This window comes from Engystomops pustulosus, chromosome 4 (genome assembly GCF_040894005.1).
Source record: "Engystomops pustulosus chromosome 4, aEngPut4.maternal, whole genome shotgun sequence".
Classification (NCBI taxonomy): Eukaryota; Metazoa; Chordata; class Amphibia; order Anura; family Leptodactylidae; genus Engystomops; species Engystomops pustulosus.
This window is the reverse complement of record NC_092414.1, coordinates 121,776,119-121,801,553: the sequence shown is the minus strand read 5'-3', so window position 1 is coordinate 121,801,553 and position 25,435 is coordinate 121,776,119. Positions and strand designations below refer to the sequence as shown.

Here is a 25,435-nt window from a genome sequence, read left to right as displayed (position 1 = left end):
TGAGTTTATGAAGATGATTTAAACTGTTAAATATGTTTGTATTATAGTGTTTAAAACAACACCTGGACTTAATTAAAAAGTTGGATAATACGGGACATTGTTAAACTTTCCTCTTTTATTTTACCTTTTAAACAAATGAAAGTGATACACTTAAGACAGGGGTTGGAGTGTCAATGTCGCCTTTCCATTAAGAATTAAAGACACACGTTGTTAACAATAATACTTTGAGCTCTGGCTGTGCTGCATTTACTAATGGTACTTGACTATGTTCTTTGATCTAGCTGATGACTGCGTTAGGTGATAGACATTCTAATTAAACACCTTTTGGTATGAATTCTAACTGTCTATGAACATAGTTTTGGTCAGGGATATGTGAAATATTATTCCTTTTACAGTAATGACCTCCAATACTTTCACATCTTACAAAATAATTTTCTATAAACATATCAGTTTTATTTCCTATTAAAGTTGTGAAAGCTTTTTGAATGGGTTTGAGTATTTTATCACAAACTACCTTTGTTCTAGAGTATCTGCCCTTAAAGGCAATAAACATGCAAATATCCTGGTCTTTGATTAACTTGGATGACATTTTTCTAAAGAAAAACTCTTTATGGTTGAAGAAGATAAACTGGGCCAAATTTCCCTTTCACCAACCCACAAATCTTCTTGCCCTATGGTCAGGGCTACCTTTTTACATATTGTCTTCCGTTCCCCTGAATTAACTACAGATAAAACCAATAACAAAGAAAGACAGCATTTTGTGTGATACTGCAAAATATATCTAATATATACCCCAGATAGCCCCATTAGATTATTGACTCTCATGCGTCTAAAGGTATCTTGGATTGAATACTGGTCAGCAAGCCATTAGCTCTCTCTGGACATCCGTGCAGACAGGAGTCGAAATTTTATCTTGTAGACACACATTCAAAATAAATGAATACAGGCTGGAACACGCTTTTTCAAAATACACTAGATAGCATGCACATATAAATACCTAAAATGGCACCAATTCACATCATATGAAGAGATAGGAGCCAGAGTGAGCCATGAGGAGCAATGCCATCATTGTGATACCTCTAAGCTTCCAGTCCTAGGTTGTTGAGTTTTGTCACCATGGCTACCCAAAGGGGGTAGTAAATATCTACTCTAATTTGTATAAATGTTCATAAACATATAACCCTCATTTATGTATGTGTTAATATCAAATTGTATATCATATATTGCTATTTTTTCTAAACAATGCTGTTTATCGATTGACAAAGAAATTTAGACACTTTTCTAATCTTAATGTAGACCAAACATACATTTCCAAGCACAAAACTAAATCATTGGATGGATTATTTGGGAACTGGCAGACTTTCATAAGATCGGATCATTTACATTAAAAAAGGCTTGCTAAGTTACCAAAATCATTAAAGAAAACATCTTAATGACTTCTTGTTTCTTCCTGTAGAAAATAAGTAATAATGAATGTTATTAGGTCAATGCAACTCACCAGCTGTTTTCTCTCATGAGTCTGAGTGCCACAGAAAATGGCTTTTCACTCTCAACACATCATTATTTTTTATCACTCCATTGTTTAGAGGTGTTAAAAAGCTATAGTTCATTTTCAACTACATTGGCCCACATTTATCATAAACTGTGCAATCTGCAGTAGGTGCAGTTTGCCTGTGAAGTGTGCAGAGGGCACTAGATTCATGAATTGTGGCGCCCGATCTTCATGAATATAGCGTACTATCCACTGCTCAGTCAACTTTTTTTGTTTCACCATTTATATAGGGCGTGCAAACGGGTATAACAGGTCGCATCGGGTATAATGTAGCTGCTAAATAATTGTGTCACAGAAATTTTATAAATACATGTGCAAGCACTAAAAAGAATGTGCAAAGTCAGACAGAAAACTGGCGCAGAGGCTTTAATAAATGTGGGCCATTGAGTCAACAGATACATATATATATATACTATATAACATTCACAATTCATTTTTCCAAGGCAAATTACCAATTATTATGATTCTTTAGGACCAGTTCGCATCTCTGTTACTTGTTCAGTTATTTTTCATCAGTTGTATAGAGTCAAATCTAGGTGTGGTCGAGCACAAAGAGCATGTGTAAGTATTTCTGTTATAACTTATCTGTCTTGTGGTTGCTTTACATTTTTTTGGCTCAAAATAACATATGCAAATAACTGGTGATATAAAAGAGATATGAACACAGGGTAAGCAGCTGTTCTTTCATCATAAAATAGAGAACAGAGGACCGTTGACCAGCTGTGTCTCATATGTATTTCTATTAGAGCTGTGGCTGTAGTTATAGCTTTCAGCCACTACAGGAAGAACAGACCCAACTTTTCACAGCTATAACAGACAAACCATTTTATCTGTGCAGTGTCTGGGCCGCCAAACTATCAGATATCGAAGGTGCTTTAGTAATAAAAATTCTTGAAAAACCCTTTTAATGTCACCTTTGTCACATTGTAAACCTCGATCCATGAAACACAATACTGTCATTTCTCTTTGTTATCCAAGTGTAATTAAACTTTAATACAGGGTTTTTTGGTTCGACAATACTCATCTTATATAATTTCCTAACTTTCACATTCCAGAAGTTAGTTGCATCTGTAACAAGTTTACATAATACTTGAACATTCTGAACTATTCCTTGTAGACTAGCCTTCAAAACAGACAGAACACTTTTTAACTTGTAATGGTTTGCTCTCAGGTAACTAGATGTGTGACTGGGACTGGGAAGAAAGTTGCATATTACCTGCTTAGCAGACTGAAGTGTCTAGATGTCAAGAATTTATTTAACAAAGTATATAAAAGACAGCAGTATTAATAGATAGGCTTCATAAGCTCTGCTTTTGTTGTGTCTTATCTAGTGACAATTCTCAGTAGCCCCGTGGCAGAGGAAAGGATAAAAGGAAAGAGAATGCTTATATTGAGAAGAATAGCGTTTTTGAATGCTGATCTTTTGCTTATCTGATAACATTATTGGAGACTTCACTGCTCATATGGACATTTAAGCAAAACTTCAAGACTGTTTATCAGTAAATGTGACACATAATTCATAAGAATAAAGAATTCCTACTGACAATCAAATGCATAAGTTGAATGACACATGACAGCCCCCGACCTATCAGGTGTAATTTATGATACTGTGTTTACATACTTGGCAAGATACTGAGTGTGACTGCTGCTTCTGCACCCCCTATAGCTATAGACAGAAGAGAAAAATGTAGAATGTAGATAAACCTGAATAAATCACAAATAAATCATCATTATTTTCCTGGAATGCTAATACTTGGAAAAGTATATGATTATATATTGAAAATATAACAATGTTAAAGTTATTGCTGGTTTATATAATCTGTATAAAAGCATTCAGCGGGAGATCTATCACCACATTGTCTGGTTTCTTGTACTGCTGTCTGAGAGTTTTTGGTCTCAGGCTATGACTAAGGGCACACAATTTGTAAAAGGTCCCCGAAACTTGTCAGCAAGTATGGATAGCAATACCAGCCTGTTCGTTTTTAACATGTATTAAATAAATCAAGAAAATTTTAACTGTGGTGCTGGGAACCTTCTCTAGTTTTTCAAGTAAGATTTTGTGGCTGCAGTCCAGGCAGTAATAAATCCGTGCATCAGAAGACTTTCTCAACAAACTTAAGCTGTGGTCTGGAGGCTGTTTGTTGAGCTGTACAAGTACATTTACTTCTATGGAATATCTCAGGTCTCAACAGAGACCAAAAAGTCTTATAAAGCAATACAAGAAACCAGCCATGGGGAGATTTATCTTTTCTCTTTCTAGTTTTCCTGTCAGTCTACTTTCTTTCTTTCTTAGTCTAATTTGTCTTAGGTAGATCTTCCTTGTGTTAAATTACACCTTTGCCTGTTGGTCTAACATTTCTGTCTGGTGTTGAGGATGCCAAGTTCGCCACCTGAGATCAGGCGAGCTTTTACACAATTTTCTGTGACTTTTTAAAAAGTTGCATATGGCCTATACAACTAACTTTAGTGTAAACAGCTGGATTTGGTAGATAAATAAATAAATCGGAGCCATTTAAAAACAGTGCATCATGGGTTGTGGTGCACTAACTTTGAAAAAAAAGGAATGATAAATATCCTCCAAGGTATTTATTGATCTTCTCCATTGTCTTGTTTTTTATTTAGTTTTTTATATCAGGTAAAAGTTTTGTAATGATATATTCTACATCCTGATACCTCAAAATGTTCATGGCAATATCAATTTTCTTCTGGTGGGGATATCTTGCAATACTTTAAGTAAGGGAAAGGGTTTTTTTTGGGTTGCTTAGTCTTAATGGCCATCATGATTTTGCAATTTGTAGTAAATGAGGATAAATAGTAAGAGTGCTAATGCAATGTTTGCAATTGTTCCAATAATACTACATCAATTAAATCATGCATGTTTTTCTTAATATTGTTATATCATAAGTCTTTGTTTATTTCAATATTATTTTTATAATTGCTAATTCAAATACAGTTTAAATCTGCGGCAGAGTAGGGAGCAATAGACTCCTTTGTCTCTGTAATTCAGAATTAAACATAACATTGCTTGGTGCCCTAGAAATTCCAAATCTTCTTATTTGTCAGTAGGTATCAAGGCCTTACTCAGCATCTACTAGCTGGACCCCTCCACATAGGGCACCACTAAAGCCCTGACAACAACTCTTGCTATGAGACTGTTTATTCCTGTGTGGGTATTTGTAAGAAATACCTGCTAATGGGCATTGGAAAATAGTTAAAAAGATAGTAAAAAACATAGTACTCCCCCCTAATCCAAAAATACACATATGACAAATATAATCATAAACATTTTGAGTATCTTGCATAAAAATCTGATAAGATATATAAAAAAATAATGATTCCATCTGATTACTGTCTTAAGAAAAAAATGTCAAAATGCCTAGTCACCATTTTTTGCCATTTTGTCACCCATCAAAATGTAAATAAAGGAGATTAAAGGGTTGCGCCTTTCCTATCCAACAAAAAAAAATCACCATTTAGAAAGTTGTTATGTGCAGCTCATCATAATCTGTAGGTGCTATATGAATAAAGAATTATTATTATTAAGTAGTGTCAGAATTTGGCAATACCAAGAATTTTTTCCTTTTGAAAAATGAAAATTTCTTTAACAGTATTAAAACATAACAAAATCTAAATAAATCTGGTATATTCATGGTTGTACAGACCCACAGATCAAAGGGAAGGGATCATCTGGAACCAAACGTTAAATCTGAAAAAAAGCCTCTGTGAAAGACCTACCCCTGCAGGTTTAATTTTGTCAATTTGAAAAACCTGGCTCCCTGGCAGCAACATCCAGCAAGTCACAGGGTGTGTGTGTGTGTGGGGGGGGGGGGGGGGAGGGGGGGCAGAGTTCAGAGTTTATTTTCAATTAATATTAAATCATAGTTGACACAAAGTTATATTTTATTCCAAGGTTCTATAAAAGTGTACAAGTTATGAAGTTGTTTAAATGTCCATTGAAATTTCTGAACTGTACTGACAATTATTCTTTATTCTTACCAATAGCTGTCAGCTTTTAAAAACAGGTTTTAAAAGGTCAACATATTCATCAGTACTATGCATACATAGTAAACTTCTGTAAAATTGTGCATTTTTTTTTTCTCTTGAAACAGCCTAAAACAGTGGGGATGTACTTCTTCCTGTTCGGCAAGTTAATGATTTAACAGACCATTCAATAACCTACACTGCAGGGTGTTATTGTTTAAGAAGGGTATTCTAAAAAGTGAGCACATCATATGTGTTGCTCAGTAAGTGCAATGCAGATTTATCTGTTTATTAAGACTGGTTTTAAAAAGTAGTTTCTTTGAATAATGATTGAAAAATAACTTTGTTAAAATATAAAAAAGGCTATGTGACTGATTTATTAAGATATATTTAGAGTAATTAATAATTAATTAATTAATGGCTCTACAGGTGCCAGACAACTTTGAATGGCAATTGAAATAATGATTTTACCTGTACTAGTGTTTGGATCAGGTTACTTTAAATCTGGCAGGTGATTGTAATTTAATCTTTTGAGATTACCATATGTTGGAGTGATAATGGGGTTAATTTAAAAATCAGAGTGAGCTGATATTTAGGTGCATATGCTGTGCACCCCATTTCTATAATGTTCTAGATACTTTATTATTGTACTTTACAAGGCACATGGGAAATTATGCTATAACCACAAAAGGTGCATTTAAATTAGTTGTGGTTCTGTCTATAAGTAGAAGATGTGGTATAATTATTTTCTAATGATAACTATTCTCATATATATTCTCAACCATAATATATGTGTACCAGAGCCTATACTCTGAATGGCTGTAGTGATACACCTACTGTTATCATATTGTGCTTTTAAAAACCTTGGGACCTTTTGTCATTTTATGTTATGAGGTTTTTAACTTTAGAACTATGAAAAAGATTGCCCTATGTTAAATTAAGTTTCTAAATTTTTGTGTCTTTCAGCATCTTGCAGAAAAAGCAGAAGAGATACAAGGATCACATCAATGGAGGGATGATTTGGGGGTATGTTTTATTCATTACATTACAAGGATACATTTTTCATATTATGATCAGAGATTTATTCCAACATGCTTTTATCGTTTTTATTATTATTATTATAATTATTATTATAGAGAACATTTCTCCCTAATCTATTTTGTGTTGATCGAAAATTAAGTTTTTTTTTGTAAATCTAGAATGTGATTTTCATATCACCATAGAGTTTACAGAAAAACTGCACATTTTCATTGATATCCATAACCGTTAGTCACTTTTTATGGATTCAGACATGTGTCTTGGCCATAGTTGATCTACTAATAAATATCACTGTAGATGAGCAAATTGGTCTGTAGTGGAATTGGTCATACCTGTCAGACACGGCCTGGTGCAAATTTCTAACAAAAGCCAGATTCTCTTAAACTGTAGTGCCCCTGGAGCCCTTACTCTGCCTTAGTAAGAAGTTCTTACTGCTAGTGAACTGAAGCTGCAATTCCCAGGGAGCATACACCAGGTGGTGCCATTCCATTAAGTCTGGGACCTGGAGCGGGAGCTGGAGGAGCCGATACCCCCAGCCTGAGTGAGGGCTTCAGGAGAGACTGCTAGGATATGTAAAAAAGGGAGGTTGCATATGGCATCCACAATCTCCTGATCTTGCTACAAGATAACTAGCTGAGAGGTGAAGGTCTGACTGCTGGCACCCCAGCTTTCCAGAGAATGGGAAACCTGCTTTCGCCAATGGGGGGAGTAGCAGGATGGATGGATAAAATTGAGATTAACTGAAAGGAACCCAAGTTTCATTATTTTACAGGTCCATTGCCTGCAGCTTAATAGCTTTGAAAAGTTAGATTTTAAATTAAAACTCTGGATTATTCCTGTTATTTACTAGAACTTGCTTCCATATGTGATTCCTTAAAATGTTGTTGAGTGTCTTATGTACAAAGCTATTCTTCAATAAATAAGACTTCTATGCTGTTTGTATAAAATTATAAGCATGTGACCTGTATAATGTAATATAACATTGTTTTCACCCATTTGTTACCAGTCTGTGTTTGGTTTAAACACTAAAGCACTTTTTGTCACCTATTCAGTATGATTTTCCTAAATCTTTAAATTTCATAATCACTGTAGATGAGCTTGTTTTTTTGTGGGTTGAGGCATGCAATTTTGAAGCAATTTTTTTACAATGTGTAAATTACAGTGTATAAAAAACACACTAACTTTAGTGTCTATTGGATTTTGCATAATAATACTTGGCAAAGAAATAATTTTCCTGTTACTAAATTTTAAGGCACATAAAAATAAAATTTTCCCTCCATAGATTTGTTTTTACAGTTGTGCTTTTTTGCTGGATAATTTGAAGTTTTTATTGGTATCATTTATGACTTTATTTTTTCATTGCTTTTTATTTTTTATTTTTTGCATGGTTAAGAAAATTCAGCAATTTCTTTTAATTTTACTAAAGTAACTAAATATAATGCTCTTCACATAAGTCAGGTAGGTACTTCAGCATTTTAAAGTAAATGTCTCTAACAGTTTTGCAATGGGGATTATTCTGGACTGTGATCCTTTTCCGCTACTCTGTATACCTATATCCTGTATTTCTGGTCATCGCGATCTTTGGCATATCTAGGTTTATAGTTATGCTGTGAACTTTATCCCTTCCCACAATCCCTTAGGTCTGCTATTGCAAGATGGGGCTGGAAGCAAATCTAGGATGTGTCACCAGTAGGCTTTTTCATGCCTACTGTATCTATTACAGACAATACCCTTATACCTACCTTGCAGTTTTTTTCTGCAAGATTTCCACTCTTTTTTAGTAGGAAATGATGCAGTTAAGATGTATATGAAGAGGCATCTAGCTTTTATTGTCAATGCTACAACTCTAAAAAGTGATAGTGGCCACAGTGGTGTACATGTTTTGTTCCCATTTACTTTGGCTTTTTAGCCCACTGGTTACTATATATTGTATTAATATGCTGTTCTTGCACAAATATTAAGGTCCATTTATTACATATTCCCCACCAGAAGGTGTGAGACAAACTAACACTGCTATTCTGTGCTGTTTTTTGGAGCATATTATACTAGGGTTTGCACTTATTTTCTATTTGCCTCTACCAGTGACGAAGGCCAGCTCTCTCTACCCCTCCTATAATTGTTTCCCAGGTTTTATGAAGCTTAAAAGGGAATTATCTATGTATGCTCCAGATTGACTCTTTCTACTCATGACCAGCAACCTGAACTTAACACCAGCTTTTCAGGGTAGTTGGGCAAGTGAGAACCCCTTTTACAATGATTTGCCCCTCAAAGACTTGAACCCTCTTGACTCAACTTTCTGGTAGTTCAATGACCTCTAAGTCTTTATGAAAGTAGACACAACTTTCTATTTTATATTCCTCAAGTAATACCCAATTTTGACTCCCCAGAGACATCACTCCTTTGGATCATCTATGTGACCCTCTCCCAAAGGAGATATCTCCTCCATCTATGGCCTCATTATTGTCTCATCCATGTTAGCCCTACTTTGTCCAGAGGATGGTGCCTTGAGTAGTACCTCCTGGAAATATGATATAAAGAAGCAGGACCCCTTAAAGGGGTTGCTCACCTGGTAACCACTCTCAACCGGGGTGGAGAGGAAATCTGTTGATCCTCAGTGGTAGGTAAAGATGCACCACAAAAAAGATGGTGAACTCTGTCAGACCTGAATGGCGGAAGCAACACATTTTTTGGCACATGATCTTAGTGAATTAATGCTTTATAGTCAGACAATGCACTTTCAGTGGACTCCGGTGACCGGGTAAATAAATGTGCCCCAGTGTGTTTCTTGCATAGGGTCCAAGCTAGGCTACATTTCCTTTTCCATTCAGTGCCTTACCAATATTGGTGCTGCATCCAGAAAGTGAAATAATTGACTGCTGATCTACACAACACATGTACTCTTTGGGGCATATTTATCAGGACCTCTGCGCAACGACAGTGGCACAGAGGCCCTGAAATAACCGCAAATTCTAGCTTATTGCTAGCTTTTGCAATTATTTGCCCGGGGCGCGGCCGGACGAGCGGAGGGAGCGGCCGACCGGGAGTGCGCCGGCGCGGGGTGAAAAGTCACCGGCTGTGTTTTTTTCTACGCCAGGCAGGGCCCAGGATGCACGGCAGCCCCGATACATCAAGAGGCGGAAGCAAACTTGCAGCGGCGTATCTTGACTTGAAACATCCCTCAATACTCCCGTGTTTCCCAACATGTTTACATCCCTCCCTTTGTAAATGTATTATTTCTTTTTACTTTTGTGTTACTTTTTTACGACCTTTCATACTTTGTTTGCTATACATTTTTTGGCATAGTCTTGCCTGCCGCATCAAGTCTATTATAACTCATTTATTGAAAATCATTAAGCATGCCACTCATATATTTTCAGATGTTCTCTTTATTATTGCCTTCTTTTATGTGCCTTTGTATTGTTTATTCTTTTGTAAAAATTAAATAAAAAAAGAATGTTATAAAAAAAAATATTAAAGACAACAAACTATTTTTATGGAAGCGTGAACGGCCAAAAAGAATAACCCCAAAATCTAAAAAAGAAGTGATTATTTTCTTTTCCTGCACCAAGAAAGAGTTTATAAAATCTCAGCAATGAACTATAGACACCCCAAAATAAGAAAAAGTACATCTCATCCCACAAAACAGCCCTCATATGTCCATATTAACATTAACAAATCTACTCTGCAGTGGCACTTTTTCCCTTCTTAGCTGTTATGTGCCCATTCAGCTGTTTACCACCACATATGGGGTTTTGCATACTTAGGAGAAATTGTGTATTAAACTTTGCAGTGCATTGTGTCATTTAATCTATTGTGAATGTGTCATTTATTTGGAAAATACATTCATTTAGCCAAATAAATGCTATTTCTTATTTGCACTTCCATTTTTTAGCCACTGTGAAAAACCTAAAGGGTTTACAAACTTCCTAAACGCAGTTTACATACATTGAGGGCTGTAGTTTCTAAGGTGGGGTAATGTGTGTTTTTTTCTATCATTTAGACCTTGCAAAGTGAATTGAAAGGCGAGCTGGACCCTGAAAAAGTAAGTTTTGGTGATTTTGCAAAAAAATCACGCCCAGAGTTAACAGCCTCCTAAATTCCTACAAACTGATACTTAAATATGTATGCCAACATAAAGCAGACATTTGGAAAATATTATTTATTTTTGTGGTATGATTATCTGTCTGAAACAGATCATTTGAAATGGAGATTTTTTTTAAAATTTTTGTCACATTTGCGTTTTTTTCATAATAAAAGGCTAGACATAGCTCCAAAATTGTTCAACGATCATGAAGTACAATGTGTCATGAGAAAACAGTCTCAAAATCACCTGGATATGTTAAAGTGTTGCAATGTTATATAGTGACATGTGTCACTATAAGTTATAACCGCTTATAGTGGCACATAGCAGATTCGAAAAATAGGGCTCTGTCAGGAGGTGAAAAGTGGCTTTGGTGACAAGGGGTTAAATTCTATAATTACTTTCTTCAGAAGAGTAAATGGATACATGGATGAAATGGACTTTAGATTTCATTAGTTGTTATAGAAAATATGTTTTTATTTTATTTATTCATGCGAACTATAACTAAATGACATCTAAATGTTTATTCTCTTCTATATTACAGTAGAATGTTTAGTCAAATATGTAGGGCAGAAGAAAGGAACATATGTTATTCAATCCTTTTGGGACAGGCAGTGAATGAAATACCTTCTGAACAGGATATTGTGAAGAGCGCTTTGTAAAAACATTAAACTGAATCTGTTTTGTACAGTATAAAAAACTAATTCTAATTCTAGACATGTTAAGCTGTGGAGGCCTATGAGCTAGAGGCTTTTCTCAAGGTATTTTCATGGCCCTCACCATCTGTATCAACCCCTAACTAAGCTTCTGTATGACATAATTTTGTAATATTGTTTTGCTCACAAACAAATTAGATGAAGCCTTTTACACAGGATATGACCAGAGGCCCTCAAGAGCAGATTATTGATCTGGAGTGGGATTCAGATTTTGTTGTTTTCATACCTGCAGGATTCCACCCATTAAGTGTTTGAATTGTATTGTTGTGTTATGATAAAATGACAGAAAGACAGTTTCCTGTTATTATTTTAGCAAAAAAAAAAGCCATAAAAAGGGGTGTACAGGCTGCAGAAATATCACACATGCTTGTGAATAATAAAGAGATAAAACACAACAAAAGCTCTATCTAGATTTAGAAATTATACTATCTCTTTCCTTCACTCCAGTCCAGCACATTGCCTCCCACTTCCTTTGCCCTCTGTTGGTACGCATTGGCTTAGGGTTGATGTTAAGTTGATAGTATGTACCAGCTAATATATGTCACAGCATGTGGTTTCTAAAATGTGGCATCTCAGGGCATTCCTCTACACAGGCACTTCAGGGGGCATGAAGCTCAAATACGGTATCCCAGACAAGCACAGGACGGTGTGCGACAGAGGAAGTGGGATGAGCGCTGCTCATCTCTCCCCTCTGCATAGTACATCACACTGCAGGGCCATTCTTACGGCCAAAGATAGAGCAAGCTCTATCTATTGTGTAAGCATGGAACACTGGGCAAACTTTTTGCTCACCGTGACGAGCCTGGGTGCCATAGCCATCTATGGGGGACGTATAATTTGGGGCTTTATATACGTGTCCCCGAAAATTGTGTGAATGTAACCTTAGATTGTTTACCTGTTCTGTTGCCAGCACAGCACAAATTGGTACCAATACATCTCACGCGGTAATATCAAAGCAACTTTATTATATTTTTTATAGAAATGCCTTCTAATAATAATATAATAAGTAACATTTTGTATAACAGTCACTTAATCTGGATGCAATTAAGATAACTAATGAACTAGAGTGCAACAGTGTAATAATGATTTCTTGCATTAGCCCACTATTCTTATATCTGTAACATCATACAAGCAAAAATTTTGACACTGATAAGTCCATGCATCTACATATGCACTCCTGAGCCATAATTAGTTTTGTTACTGCAGGGGGAAAAAAAAACAAAAGACAAAGGAAAAGAGTTAGTGTCAGAAGCGGTTTAATCTTGATGAATTACAGTATGAAGGCTTATGGCTATAAATGGAAACAGAATTGTTACAAGAGTGTGGTGTAGAACTCTGCTTTTTGAGAGTTTGACTGTTACTGTTAAATAACAAAGATATGAATGTCTGGGAACACAAAAGTAATCCTTTCAATAATTATCAAATATTATCCTTTCTATATTTTCTCTACACATATAACATGTACATTGTTATTGTGAAACAAGACTTGAATTTGTGATGAAGGCTCGAAATTTGAAAGTAATATAGATATACAATTTGAGGCACAGTATATTTAGAAAACAGTCAAACATAGGTATGGATTTATTTAAAACTAAAATTATTACTATATGTGTCCGCTGGGATTCTTACTAGAGATGAGCGAGTATACTCGTCCGAGCTTGATGCTCGTTCGAGTATTAAGGTACTCGAAACGGCTCGTTGCTCGGACGAGTATTTCCCCTGCTCGAGATCGAGCATTTAATTAAAAAAACACAGTGAAGAACAATGAAGAATAGAATAAAAACAGTGAACACAGGATCATTTAAGTGAAAAACACAGTGCAGAACACAGTGCAGAATAGATTACAGATGTTCGGCACATCTGCTTACTTGTCGGGAGATACGCGCGGAACGGTGCGTACAAAATAGTATGTGAAGAAGAATATATATGTGTGTAAAGAACACATTGCAGATGTTTACATACATCTGCAATGTCTTCTTCACACATATATATTGTTCTTCACATGCTATTTTGTACGCACCGTTCCGCGCGTATCTCCCGACAAGTAAGCAGATGTGCCGAACATCTGTAATCTATTCTGCACTGTGTTCTTTACTGTGTTTTTCACTTAAATGATCCTGTGTTCACTGTGTTCACTGTGTTCACTGTTTTTATTCTATTCTTCACTGTTCTTCACATCTGCTAACTTGTCGGAAGATACGCGCGGAACGGTGCAAACAAAATAGTATGTGAAGAACAATATATATGTGTGAAGAACACATTGAAGAACACGGTGAGCAGGACAGAGACACCGGGGAGCAGCACAGAGACACCGGGGAGCAGCACAGAGACACCGGGGAGCGGCACGGAGACATCGGGCAGTGGCACGGAGACATCGGGCAGCGGCACGGAGCGGCACGGAGACATCGGGGCACGGAGACATCGGGGCACGGAGACATCGGGGCACGGAGACATAGGGGCACGGAGACATCGGGGCACGGAGGCATCGGGGCACGGAGACATCGGGCAGCGGCACGGAGCGGCACGGAGACATAGGGGCACGGAGACATCGGGGCACGGAGACATGGGGGCACGGAGACATGGGGGCACGGAGACATGGGGGCACGGAGACATGGGGGCACGGAGACATGGGGGCACGGAGACATGGGGGCACGGAGACATCGCGGCACGGAGACATCGGGGCACGGAGACATGGGGGCACGGAGACATGGGGGCACGGAGACATGGGGGCACGGAGACATGGGGGCACGGAGACATCGGGGCACGGAGACATGGGGGCACGGAGACATCGGGGCACGGAGACATCGGGGCACGGAGACATAGGGGCACGGAGACATCGGGGCACGGAGACATCGGGGCACGGAGACATCGGGGCACGGAGACATCGGGGCACGGAGACATCGGGCAGCGGCACGGAGCGGCAAGGAGACATAGGGGCACGGAGACATAGGGGCACGGAGACATAGGGGCACGGAGACATAGGGGCACGGAGACATCGGGGCACGGAGACATCGGGGCACGGAGACATCGGGGCACGGAGACATAGGGGCACGGAGACATCGGGGCACGGAGACATAGGGGCACGGAGACATAGGGGCACGGAGATATAGGGGCACGGAGACATAGGGGCACGGAGACATCGGGGCACGGAGACATCGAGCAGCGGCACGGAGACATCGGGGAGACTTCAGTGGAAGAAGAGCAGCGGATCCCGGGACAGCGTATCTCCCGACAAGTAAGCAGATGTGCCGAACATCTGCAATCTATTCTTCACTGTGTTTTTCACTTAAATGATCCTGTGTTCACTGTTTTTATTCTATTCTTCACTGTTCTTCACATCTGCTAACTTGTCGGGAGATAATATACACGCGGAACAGTGAAGAATAGATTGCAGATGTTTGCATACATCTGCTAACTTATCAGAAGACATTCTTTTTCAATTAATTAACACATTTTATTCCCGAACCATGGTCCCTTTGAAAAATGCTCGAGTCTCCCATTGACTTCAATGGGGCTCGTTATTCGAGACGAGCACTCGAGCATCAGGAAAAGTTCGTCTCGAATAACGAGCACTCGAGCATTTTAGTGCTCGCTCATCTCTAATTCTTACATATCTTTGTGTCAATCCTGCACATTATCTTCGTTTTGCTTTACAAAAGAACAAAAAACAAACATAAAAATAGAGGGGCTCATGTATCAGGGCTTCTGTGCCAGAACAAGCCATATAATATAGGTAAATACCAAAAGGCAGTATATAGAATCTAAGTAGTAAACCACTATCAATATAAAGATACCATATTATTATGAAATCTATTTAAACTTTATTGTGCAACAAATTGACACTCCAAAAATATAATAAAAACATGGTTAAAACCACAAAAACAACAGAACAAAAGGGTGGTGGTCACAAGTAATAGTAACAATGCATTCCACAGTGGGATATCACAAACAGGCACATGAAAGATAGTCAAATAGAAGGTGGTAAAAGTAATACCAATGCCCAAAGCAGGGTATAATATAGCCCACAAGTGCCTACCAATAGGATTCAAATCAACAGACCACCACCACAGCACCCCGACGTACGTTCTCCGTCGCTTCCTTGTACCCTGCTTTGGGCATTGGTATTACTTTTAACACCTACTATTTGACTATCCTTCATGTGCCTGTTTGGGATATCCCACTGTGGAATGCATTGTTACTATTACTTGTGACCACCACCCTTTTGTTCTGTTGTTTCTGTGGTTTTAATCATGTTTTTATTATATTTTTGGAGTGTCAATTTGTTACACAATACAGTTTAAATTGATTTCATAATAATATGGTATCTGTATATTGATAGTGGTTTACTACTTAGATCCTATATACTGCCTTTTGGTATTTGTCTCTTGATTGGTATAGGGATTACATTTGATTGTAGAGGGTATCTTTGTTGGTATTCATATAATATAGGTAGTAAACTTAAACAATTCTTTTTGCGGATATGATGTGTATCTGAAAACCTACAATATAGAGGTTATTGTTTGTTGAGGTATTAGAATAAGGAATAAGTATTGAGTATTTGTAAAACACAGAGCCAGTGCTCGCAGCTAAAGGTTCAGGTGCAAGAACCCATTATCAAGTGCATTCATTGGAGGAAGCCACAGTGCTGAAATTCCAAGAGTGGCTACTTGTTGAGAGTCTTACAGTCTTGGCAATACTGCCATGATGAGGTCAAGGGGTTAGGTCATACTGAAAAGGTTCCTGGCATTGCTATAGAGGCCCAAAGATGTACAATTTCTCTTTCAAAGCAAGATTCAGAAATAATTTTCTGGATACTTGGCTAGGATACCTTTTGAGAGCTTCCTGAGGCAAGGCACCAGGTCATTCTGGAAATAGCTCTAGGAGGTTGGATAAGAAAGACCAGGATGTTGTAGTAGGACTATCAAACCGCCTGGTATACCTCTGGCACAGCCTGGCACCTTGAACTAGTTGAGGCATAATTTCTGCCAGGACCAAAAAACAGACAAGATATCCAGGTTGACAACCTTTCTGGAAGTCTGGGAATACTTGTTCACACCAGGCAGAGTCATTGTTCCAGGAGGGTGACCAGGAGCCTCCTGGTCTTGGCAGAAATGCTACCACAACAAGGGCAAGGTTATGACCAGAGGGGCTTCAGGGGATTGGAAAAGGTTTCCACAATCTCCCAGTCCCATCACAGAGCTCAGGAAACACTCAATTTTTCCAATTAAGTTTGTGCTCAGGGTTTCCCAATTCAGGCTCTGAGCATGGCCGGGAAAGAAAGATGTGGCTATTCCTATTGCTCCTTGGTGAGACTGTGAGGAATTTCTATCCCTATTTGACCCTCTGGAGCCCTGCGTTGCATGATGCTTAGCCCTGTTTGTGGAAGAATTTCTGCCAAGACCAGGACGCTCTGAAAAAATAGCCACCCTACTGTAGATCTGACTTGCCTAGGGGGACTGGGTCCTCTCGTCTTTAGACTTCCTGTAAGGGTGCCACCTGACAATAAAATCAAATTGTATTCATTAGTTGATGTGCTTCTAATACAGAGATTGGCACAAAGTATAGGCATCAGATTAGTAGTTGGATAGTAAGAGAAGCCTGTCTAAGACTAAGACTTATTAGTGCAGTCATCAAAATGGGAACAACAATAACAAATGCTATTTTCGATTGTAAGTAAAGGGCAGATTTTACATAAGGAAGATTTAGTGTCATATAGAGATAGGACATCGTGTTAGAGATACTGGTCACAATTTGCACACTACCTGTGTTGGTGCTGGAGTAAATATGTGTAGCCATTAGAATACATTATATATTAGAATACATTATATATTACTTTTGGTTTTCATGAAGGCGAGAATATGTCTTTATCAGAATCTCTCAGAAATGTGCCGTAAAATTTAACAGCACAGATGCATTTAGGGGCTCTGTAGTTTGTAAAGATGCCAGTCTTTCCTTGTGTATGGAAGAGACAAGTATGTTATGGAGTGTGAAGCATGGTACAAATGGTACAAAGTATAATAACTAGTAACGAGTCCTTCATTTATCCTTTTTGATAAGTTTCCCATTACTTGTATGTCATTATCTTTGTTTGGAATTAGGAATATTTGTTCACGACATACTTCATACTGAAACTGGACAGAAAGTGTTTGGCTTGTTTTCGTTGGCAGAAATATATTATTTGTCACTTTTATCTTGATGGTAAATGAAAGAATTTAATCAAGCTTCTGCAAATCATTTGCATGCAGTCAGGTTTTTCTGTTTCATTTTTGGATGCGGCTCAGGGACCTGTGACAGAGCTGTCATTCAGATATTCCTGTGTGAAAAGAAAGAAGAAAGAGTATTCATGAAGTAATTGCTTTGATTCCCTAAACAGATATGTTACAACTACACTGGATATCATAGTTAATTGCTCAGTAATGGATGGTTAGCAAAACTAATTTTATATCATGCCAAGATCTTATTGTGCATATACACACACATTATTACAAATTACTTTCACTACCTTTAATTGCACTGTACAATCCTTATCTTTACATTTGGGTGCTAAACGTTCAGAAATTGTTCTAAATAAATATTAACATGTTTTGAAGCTTTGATTAGTAAAACAGAAAATAGCATACAGCCTTCACTATTTTTTTGTCAAAAAAGCAGAATCATTGCGTGAATAACTTTTCCATGCATGCTATCGCAAAAGGATTTCCTTTACCTTCAGTAGTTTGTTGTTATTAGTATACTCTGTCATTTAAGATTATTGTTGATATTGTGTTGATTGTGTGATTATTTTTCTAATATGCTTCATGAAGAAATCCTGATTGGTTTGTAAAGGAATAGGCTGTAGAGTGGCACTTTTATGCACTGCTACTTCTCTGTTGTCATAGTAGATATATCCATATTGACTGGGATGGAGATAGGTCTCTCTCCTCACCTGTTTATTTACACAGCTTTGGGCAGTGAGTGTTAACCCTTCCTGCTATTGCCCCAGCTATATATAGTATGATATGAGAAAAAACATGTACGGCAGCTAACACAAATTCCGTGTAATCCCTGCTGTATCTGGTGCACAGTTGGTCTGTAGCTCGGCACATGCAAACAACTAGAAAAGGATTCTTCCGGCACTCAGCAATAAAAGTATTCTTCGCTAGGGCGAACTAGCGAGTCTGGCGTCCACATGGTGGATTTTATATGCGCATGATTTTATTCTATTTTGTGAGTATGTTTTAAGAAAATAAATTCCATATATTTGAACATACTACCCTATCTGTTGCTTAATCTCTTCTATAGTAGCTGTACACTATTTGGCTACAGGATGCAAGAAAATGCAGCTTAAAACTGTCTGAATAGCGATCTATTCCCATCCAAATACTGTTTGTGTGGAAGTGTACTGAGGAATTTGGAACGTAGTTGGGAAAGGAGTGAAATCGTCAATTTATCAAAGGAAATATAAAAGGACACACAAGGAGCTCCGGTCAGACTGTTTTATTTTTACTAATTGCTAGATGTGGGATCCATCTGTGACTGTTTGGCAGCTTCTATAGGGGATAGTGTGCATCACAAAAACACTTGTTCAGTCTTGTGTTGGTTTCTGTGCACCAGTGTAAACACTGGTCTATACCTGTATTTCCGTTACTTGTCCGCTCCACCATCCAGCAGCTGCCAGACGAAATAAGTGTCCCCTGTCCTGTTGTAGGGTCACTCAGGGACGGGCAGTTAGGTTCCTGATAGTGGGTCTGCCCTTATCAGGGCGGTTTATCTGCTTTAGGCAGGGCCTTAGACCGCAGGGACATCGCAGGGTGAGTTCGCCATCACTTACGTAGTCTGACAGCTAGCGCCAAGTCTGGTTGTGGTTGCGCATTTGCTGGACGGGTGCTGACATAATAACCAGCCTAACCTACACTATGGAGGCCATGGAAGATGTTGTTAGTCAGGTACAGAATCTGGCTCACGTGGTTCAGAATCTGTCTGAACATATGCAGCAGCATGAACAGCGCCTCCCTTTGATTTCTGGTCAGACTGTGTATGAGCCTAAGGTACAGCTTTCTTATTTCTTCGCTGGAGACATTTTTCCCTTCAGGGAAATTTGCAAGCTGTATTTTCACCTTAGGTCCCAGTCTTCTGGTAATGATGAAGGCAAGAGGGTAGGCATCATGTCACTTCTTCGTGGAAGCCCTCCTCTCAACCTCTATGAGAATGGTGAGGGTCCGGTGGCCCCTCATAAAAGGGGGGGTATTGTAACGTCCGTGCCTGAACGTCGCTGTATCCACAGTTTGCGGAATAGAGGTGTTTATCTGTGTGTGAACTGTGGCTTAATTCTTGTGTTTGGATTAACTGAGCAACACCCGGCTCCTTGCATTTCTGTCCTGCCCAGCAAGGGTTACTAGCCTGATGGACAATTCCCCCAGTGTGCTGCTGGAGGCATGTCCGGGATCGGCTTTATATACCTGCCCATTCCCATCTTACCTTGCTGGTTATTTTGAGTCTGACCTGAGTATACTTGCTTGATCTTGATCTTTAACTGACCTGTGTTTATACCCATTTGTTCTTGACCTGCCTCTGCTTGTCTGCCTGTATCTGTACCTGACCTGTATATTATCTGCTTGATCTTGCCCTGACCTGTATATTATCTGCTTGATCTTGACCTGACCTGTGTATATCCTGCCTGTACCTGTATCTGGATCTGATCTGTGATTATCTGCCTGAAGACCTGTCTATGTCTGTTGTTTTGTCCCTGTCTCAGTCCTGTGTTTGCATTCTGTGCACCAGTGTGAACACTGGTCTATTCCGGTTACCTGTTCAGTCTGTGTTGGTTTCTGTGCGCCAGTGTGAACACTGGTCTATATCTGTATTTTCGTTACCTGTCCGCTCCACCATCCAGCAGCTGCCAGAAAAAGTAAGTGTCCCCTTTCCTGTTGTAGGGTCACTCAGGGACCGGCAGTTGGGTACCTGATAGTGGGTTCGCCCTTATCAGGGCGGTCTATCTGCTTTAGGCAGGGCCTTAGCCCGCAGGGACGTCGCAGGGTGAGTTCGCCATCACTTACGTAGTCTGACAGCTAGCGCCAAGTCTGGTTTTGGTTGCGCATTTGCTGGACGGGTGCTGACAATGTGTGCATGTTGTGATGCTAATATGTATAGTGATACGAAAAAAATCTTCAACTCAAATAATAGAGCTGCGGATACACATGGGTCTTAACTATTGTATTCAAATGAGCTCATTTTCCATATATAAACATTCAGATAAGCATTTTTGTTTACATAGGATATACTAGACAAGTCAAATACTAGACAAGTCAAATACTAGACATGCCACGACCCTGGCTATTGTTCTTGGACAGAAAGAGATCACATGACCTCACATGAGGTCATCATGAGGCCAACCCTTTGAACTGGTGCGCGACCGCCCGCCATGTATTCACGGTGGCGGTTGGGTTCCGATGTATGCCAGTAAGTCTCTGCTGCATATTGCAGAAAAGGCTTACCGGTAACACCCGCTATTGGTGCTAGCACCGATCGCTGGTGTTTTCTTGCTGATCGTGACGTCATTGGGGAGCGGTGATCAGTTGCCATGGTAGCCTCGGGTCGTCCGAAGACCCGAGGCTACCTTGTTTTAACCCTTTCATTACAATGTGCTATCAGCACATTGTAATGAATGAGGAGTAATATCCCCATATACTGCCATACTGTGGTATGCCAGTATATGATAGGATCGATCAGACAACCTAGGTTTAAAGTACCCTAGGGTGTCTGAAAAATAGTAAAAATAAAAATAAAAAAAAGTTTTAAAAAAATTATAATAAAAAAACCTAAAAATTCAAATCACCCCCCTTTCCCTGGAACTCATATAAATATAAATAAACAGTAAAAATCATAAACACATTAGGTATCGCCACGTCTGAAAATGCCCGATCTATCAAAATATAATAACGTTTTTTCACTGCGTTTAATCCCGTAACAGAAAATCGCGTCTAAAGTCAAAACTGGCACTTTTTTGCCATTTAAAAAAAAATAAAAAATTCTATAAAAAGTGCATGCCTGTGTAATGTGAGAGACACAGACATCAGCTAGATGTCAGCTAGGCAAGTACCTGCTGTGTTTTACTATACACATTTCTGCATCCTGTCGTAGTTGTGTCTTTCATACACACACAGGCTGCAGAAGGTGTGGCAGCCAGAGCCAGAAAGCACACAGATGAGCCATTTCACTGCATTTAACCCCGTAACAGAAAATCGTGTCCAAAGTCAAAACTGGCACTTTTTTGCCATTTAAAAAAAAATTAAAAATTCTATAAAAACTTATCAAAAGGTCATACAGTCCTAAAAATAATACAATTGAAAACATAATCAAAAGTCGCAAAAAATTACACCACCCACAACTCCGTATAACGAAGTATGAAAAAGTTATTAGCGCAAGAAGACGGCAAAAATAAAAAAAAAAATTTGTACATGTGGTTTTAATTTTTGGAAATGTATGAAAACATTATAAAAACTATACAAATTTGGTATCCCTGTAATAGTATTGACCCAAAGAATGAAGTAGACATGTCATTTGGGGCGTTAATTGAAAGCCGTAAAAGCAAAGCCCACAAGAATATGCCGCAAATGCGTTTTTTCACCATTTTCACTGCATTTGGAATTTTTTTCCCGCTTCCCAGTACATGGCAAGGAATATTCAATGCGATCACTATGAATTGAAATTTGTTGCACAGAAAACAAGCCGTCACATAGCTTTTTACGTGTAAAAATAAAAAAGTTATAGATTTTTGAAGGTGGGGAGTGAAAAATGGAAATGAAAAAACGGGAAAGGGCCCGGTCCTTAACCGGTTAAGTCAGTTGATCCGATCATCTGAATTTTAAAGTCATTAAGGGTTTTTTTAATGAAATTCCCACAAATTTGTACAGAGCAGGTTCCACTTGTATTTGCCTGTATTGTATTGCTGTGGATGATGCTTTAAAGACTACAATAAAGAATTCTTTTACTACTCATCGATGAGAGTTATATTTTTTGAGTTGTTTGCTACTATAGTATGAGCATTATTGAATCATGATTCACGATCACGATCATTATGAATCATGATCACTGCAAAGAGCAAATACACCCTAAGACTAAAGAAAGGTACTAATAGTCATGTTGCCAAAATATCAATATTTATTGCTTAATATAAATTCTTTTAGACTCTAAAACGACTATTGGAACCTGTCACCTGTTGACAGGTGCACTTTAAAAACATGCTGTGGTACAGATATCCCTCCATATGTTGTTGCATAGAGGTCTGTGTATTCTCATTTATTTTAATAGAAAAACCTGCATATCGGAGATTTTGTTCACATGCAGTGCAGAGATGATTCCATTAATTCCATTGAGATTGATTCTATTGATGTGCCTTTGGTCCGATAGTTCTACTTCTTATATAAAGAAGGATTTAGCTTTTGATTATTTACTTGACAAGTTGTCTGTATCTCTAAAAAGGTGATGTAAGACAATGCACTGGATTAATAAATGTCCAAAGTCTGGGGTGGCAGCTAGTTGCTCACTTCTTGAGGCAATGTAAGGACTTTTTAGTAAGTAAGCTGCATGCATAGCTGATATCCAGGTCAAAAATAGCAACTACTTAGATGAAATACTGACTAAGTGCTGACTTGTAAATGAGATCTCAATGTCCACACCCTCCACAACTTTTTACTCCCTTGTTCCTCATATTGGTTTCTTCCTTCATGGTTGAAGCCTTCATATAAGACATGACCAACATAAATTTAAAAGTATATCACCATATATATTTTGAAAGTATTTTTTAACTATACATTTTCATATGGTAGATATAACCCAGATATAACTGTGGCAGTAATGAATCAAATCGAATTGAGAAGAGGACTACATAAAGGATACCAGTTAACACTCCCTGTTAGAGCAGTTCATAAGGATTCCATCCCAGTCTTTATCTAGGTAATTTATACATTAACCATTCTAAGATCATATTTTCTTTATTATGCAAATGAAGCTGGGTACATGGAGAGAGAAAGTGATGTCACCCCTGTTACTCCTACCCCTGCTCATGTCTGTGTGTAATGTGAGAGACACAGACATCAGCTAGACGTCAGCTAGGCAAGTACCTGCTGTGTTCTCCTATACACATTTCTGCATCCTGTCGTAGTTGTGTCTTTCATACACACACAGGCTGCAGAAGGTGTTGCAGCCAGAACCAGAAAGCACACAGATGAGCCATTACTTCATTATACATCACATCATTATCCAGGCTATCAGTCACGTATATAGGTGTATTTCATACACACACAGGCTGCAATGGGCATGGCAGCTAGTACCAGGAAGCACATAGAGGAGCCAGCACCAGGAGTGTCACATCATTATACAGGATGTAGCCATATGTATAGGAGTATCTCATACACACACATGCTGCAGTGGGTGTGGCCACCAGCACCAGGAAGCATATAAAGAAGCCAGCACCAGGAGTGTCACATCATTATAAAGGCTGCCAGTCATGTATATAGGAGTATCTCATACACACACAGGTTGCAGGGGGCACCAGAACCAGGGAGCACATAGAGGAGCCGGCACCAGAAGTGTCACATCATTATACAGGCCGTCAGTCATGTTTATAGGAGTATCTCATACACACACACAGGCATGCTGGGGGCATGGCCGCCAGAACCAGGAGGCAAATAGAAAAACCAGCCCAAGGATTGTCACATCATTATACAGACTGTCAGCCAAGCACTCGAGGTGTGTCAGTGCATTACTCTCATGAATAATCTGGACTGCTGAATATGATAATGACTCATTGGACCCATCTCACATCATTTGCATACAGCATTAGGACCTGATTGTTTAGGGGCAATGCTTTCTAATGGCAGGTTATGAAAATATATTTCGTTTTTGGGGGTTAATGTGAGTGACAGCTTCTCTTTAAGAACTGAGATTTATATCAGTGGTAAATGTTTTAACTCAATATTTTTGTTTGTTAACGCCATATTTCATACCCAGAATCCTTTGTTGAACAATCATGAACCATAAATCTACACACTCTTGCAATGAAGACTACATCCATGGCTAGCCAAACCAGTTTCTTACTCTGAAGACATAAGGACAAAGTACTGTGACATAGTCGCTATTTGCCTCCAGAATTGATTTGGCTTATTGAAAGACCACAGTTGACTTCTTGGTAACTGCCTTCTAAAAGATAGCACTGGAGACATAACTGTCCATTTTCCATCCAGAAAAAAAATACTTGCATATACCCTTAAATATAATATATTGTAACTAGTAGCAATGCATTATTTGATTTTTGCAAAGAATAGTTGTTCATGTTTCTTATACTAGTATCATACTTAAAGTATTTATAGCCATCACACTGCCACTGTGTTCTTTCCGTGCTGGAGATTCATATTAGTTTCAATTTTCTTTTCAAATATTCATGAACACTTTTCACCATAAAAAGAATGCTATAAACCATTCACAGCCCATTAAAATTTAATTTTAATGATATATTTTCAGTTGAAATTAGCACTTTTTCTCTGTGGATAGCAATATTTACATGGCTTGATTTGTAAGCGTGAAGGCATGCTCCGGGCTAGTGCTTGTCACCTTGCAAATGTAATACGACAAGAATTATAGAAGCCTGGATATTAATGCTAGGTTTTCTCTATGCTGTGTTCAAACAGGGACTAAAGCTAACTAAATTCAGTGTTGTTTAAAAAATAGGTTAATATGTGCCTAACTGGGAATTACAATTTATTAGCTTCCTGCACTATGGCAATATATCTTCCAAATTACAAATCGCATTTTAATGTTGATCTATGTGTGTTCCACACACTGATCAACATTATATTACTCTTAGATTCAACATGATGTCTTATAGGGGGATGATTGGCCAGAATGAGTTACATATAAAAAAAGAATAGTAGCCCCAGCCAAGATCAGCTGCTCACTACAAACTGGCTCACATGAAATGTATGTCATAATTGGGACCAGGTTTATAGTAGTATGGACAGAAAGGCACAGCATGTGACCCTAAAAGGAGTACTTGTGTCCGCAGTGTATTTTTCCCATTAGGCAAATTTA

The 25,435-nt window shown here is 38.4% G+C and overlaps 1 protein-coding gene and 1 long non-coding RNA gene across 15 annotated transcripts in view; one reads left to right on the top strand and one right to left on the bottom strand.

Moving 5' to 3' along the window:
* CACNA2D1 (calcium voltage-gated channel auxiliary subunit alpha2delta 1) overlaps positions 1–25,435 on the top strand; it is a 472,576-nt gene that overhangs the window by 211,694 nt on the left and 235,447 nt on the right. For 8 of the 14 annotated variants that reach the window (XM_072147264.1, XM_072147265.1, XM_072147262.1 and 5 more), the window contains exons 4-5: positions 6,500–6,559; positions 10,572–10,613. In XM_072147264.1, coding sequence (XP_072003365.1) covers positions 6,500–6,559; positions 10,572–10,613 — 102 coding nt within the window. The remainder of the gene's footprint in view (positions 1–6,499; positions 6,560–10,571; positions 10,614–25,435) is intronic. The other 6 variants (XM_072147275.1, XM_072147273.1, XM_072147274.1 and 3 more) reach the window with 1 other exon arrangement.
* Positions 17,434–25,435, bottom strand: part of LOC140127063 (uncharacterized) — a 162,463-nt gene continuing 154,461 nt past the window's right edge. The window contains exon 4 of the long non-coding RNA XR_011854945.1: positions 17,434–17,681. This is a non-coding gene — a long non-coding RNA (uncharacterized lncRNA). The remainder of the gene's footprint in view (positions 17,682–25,435) is intronic.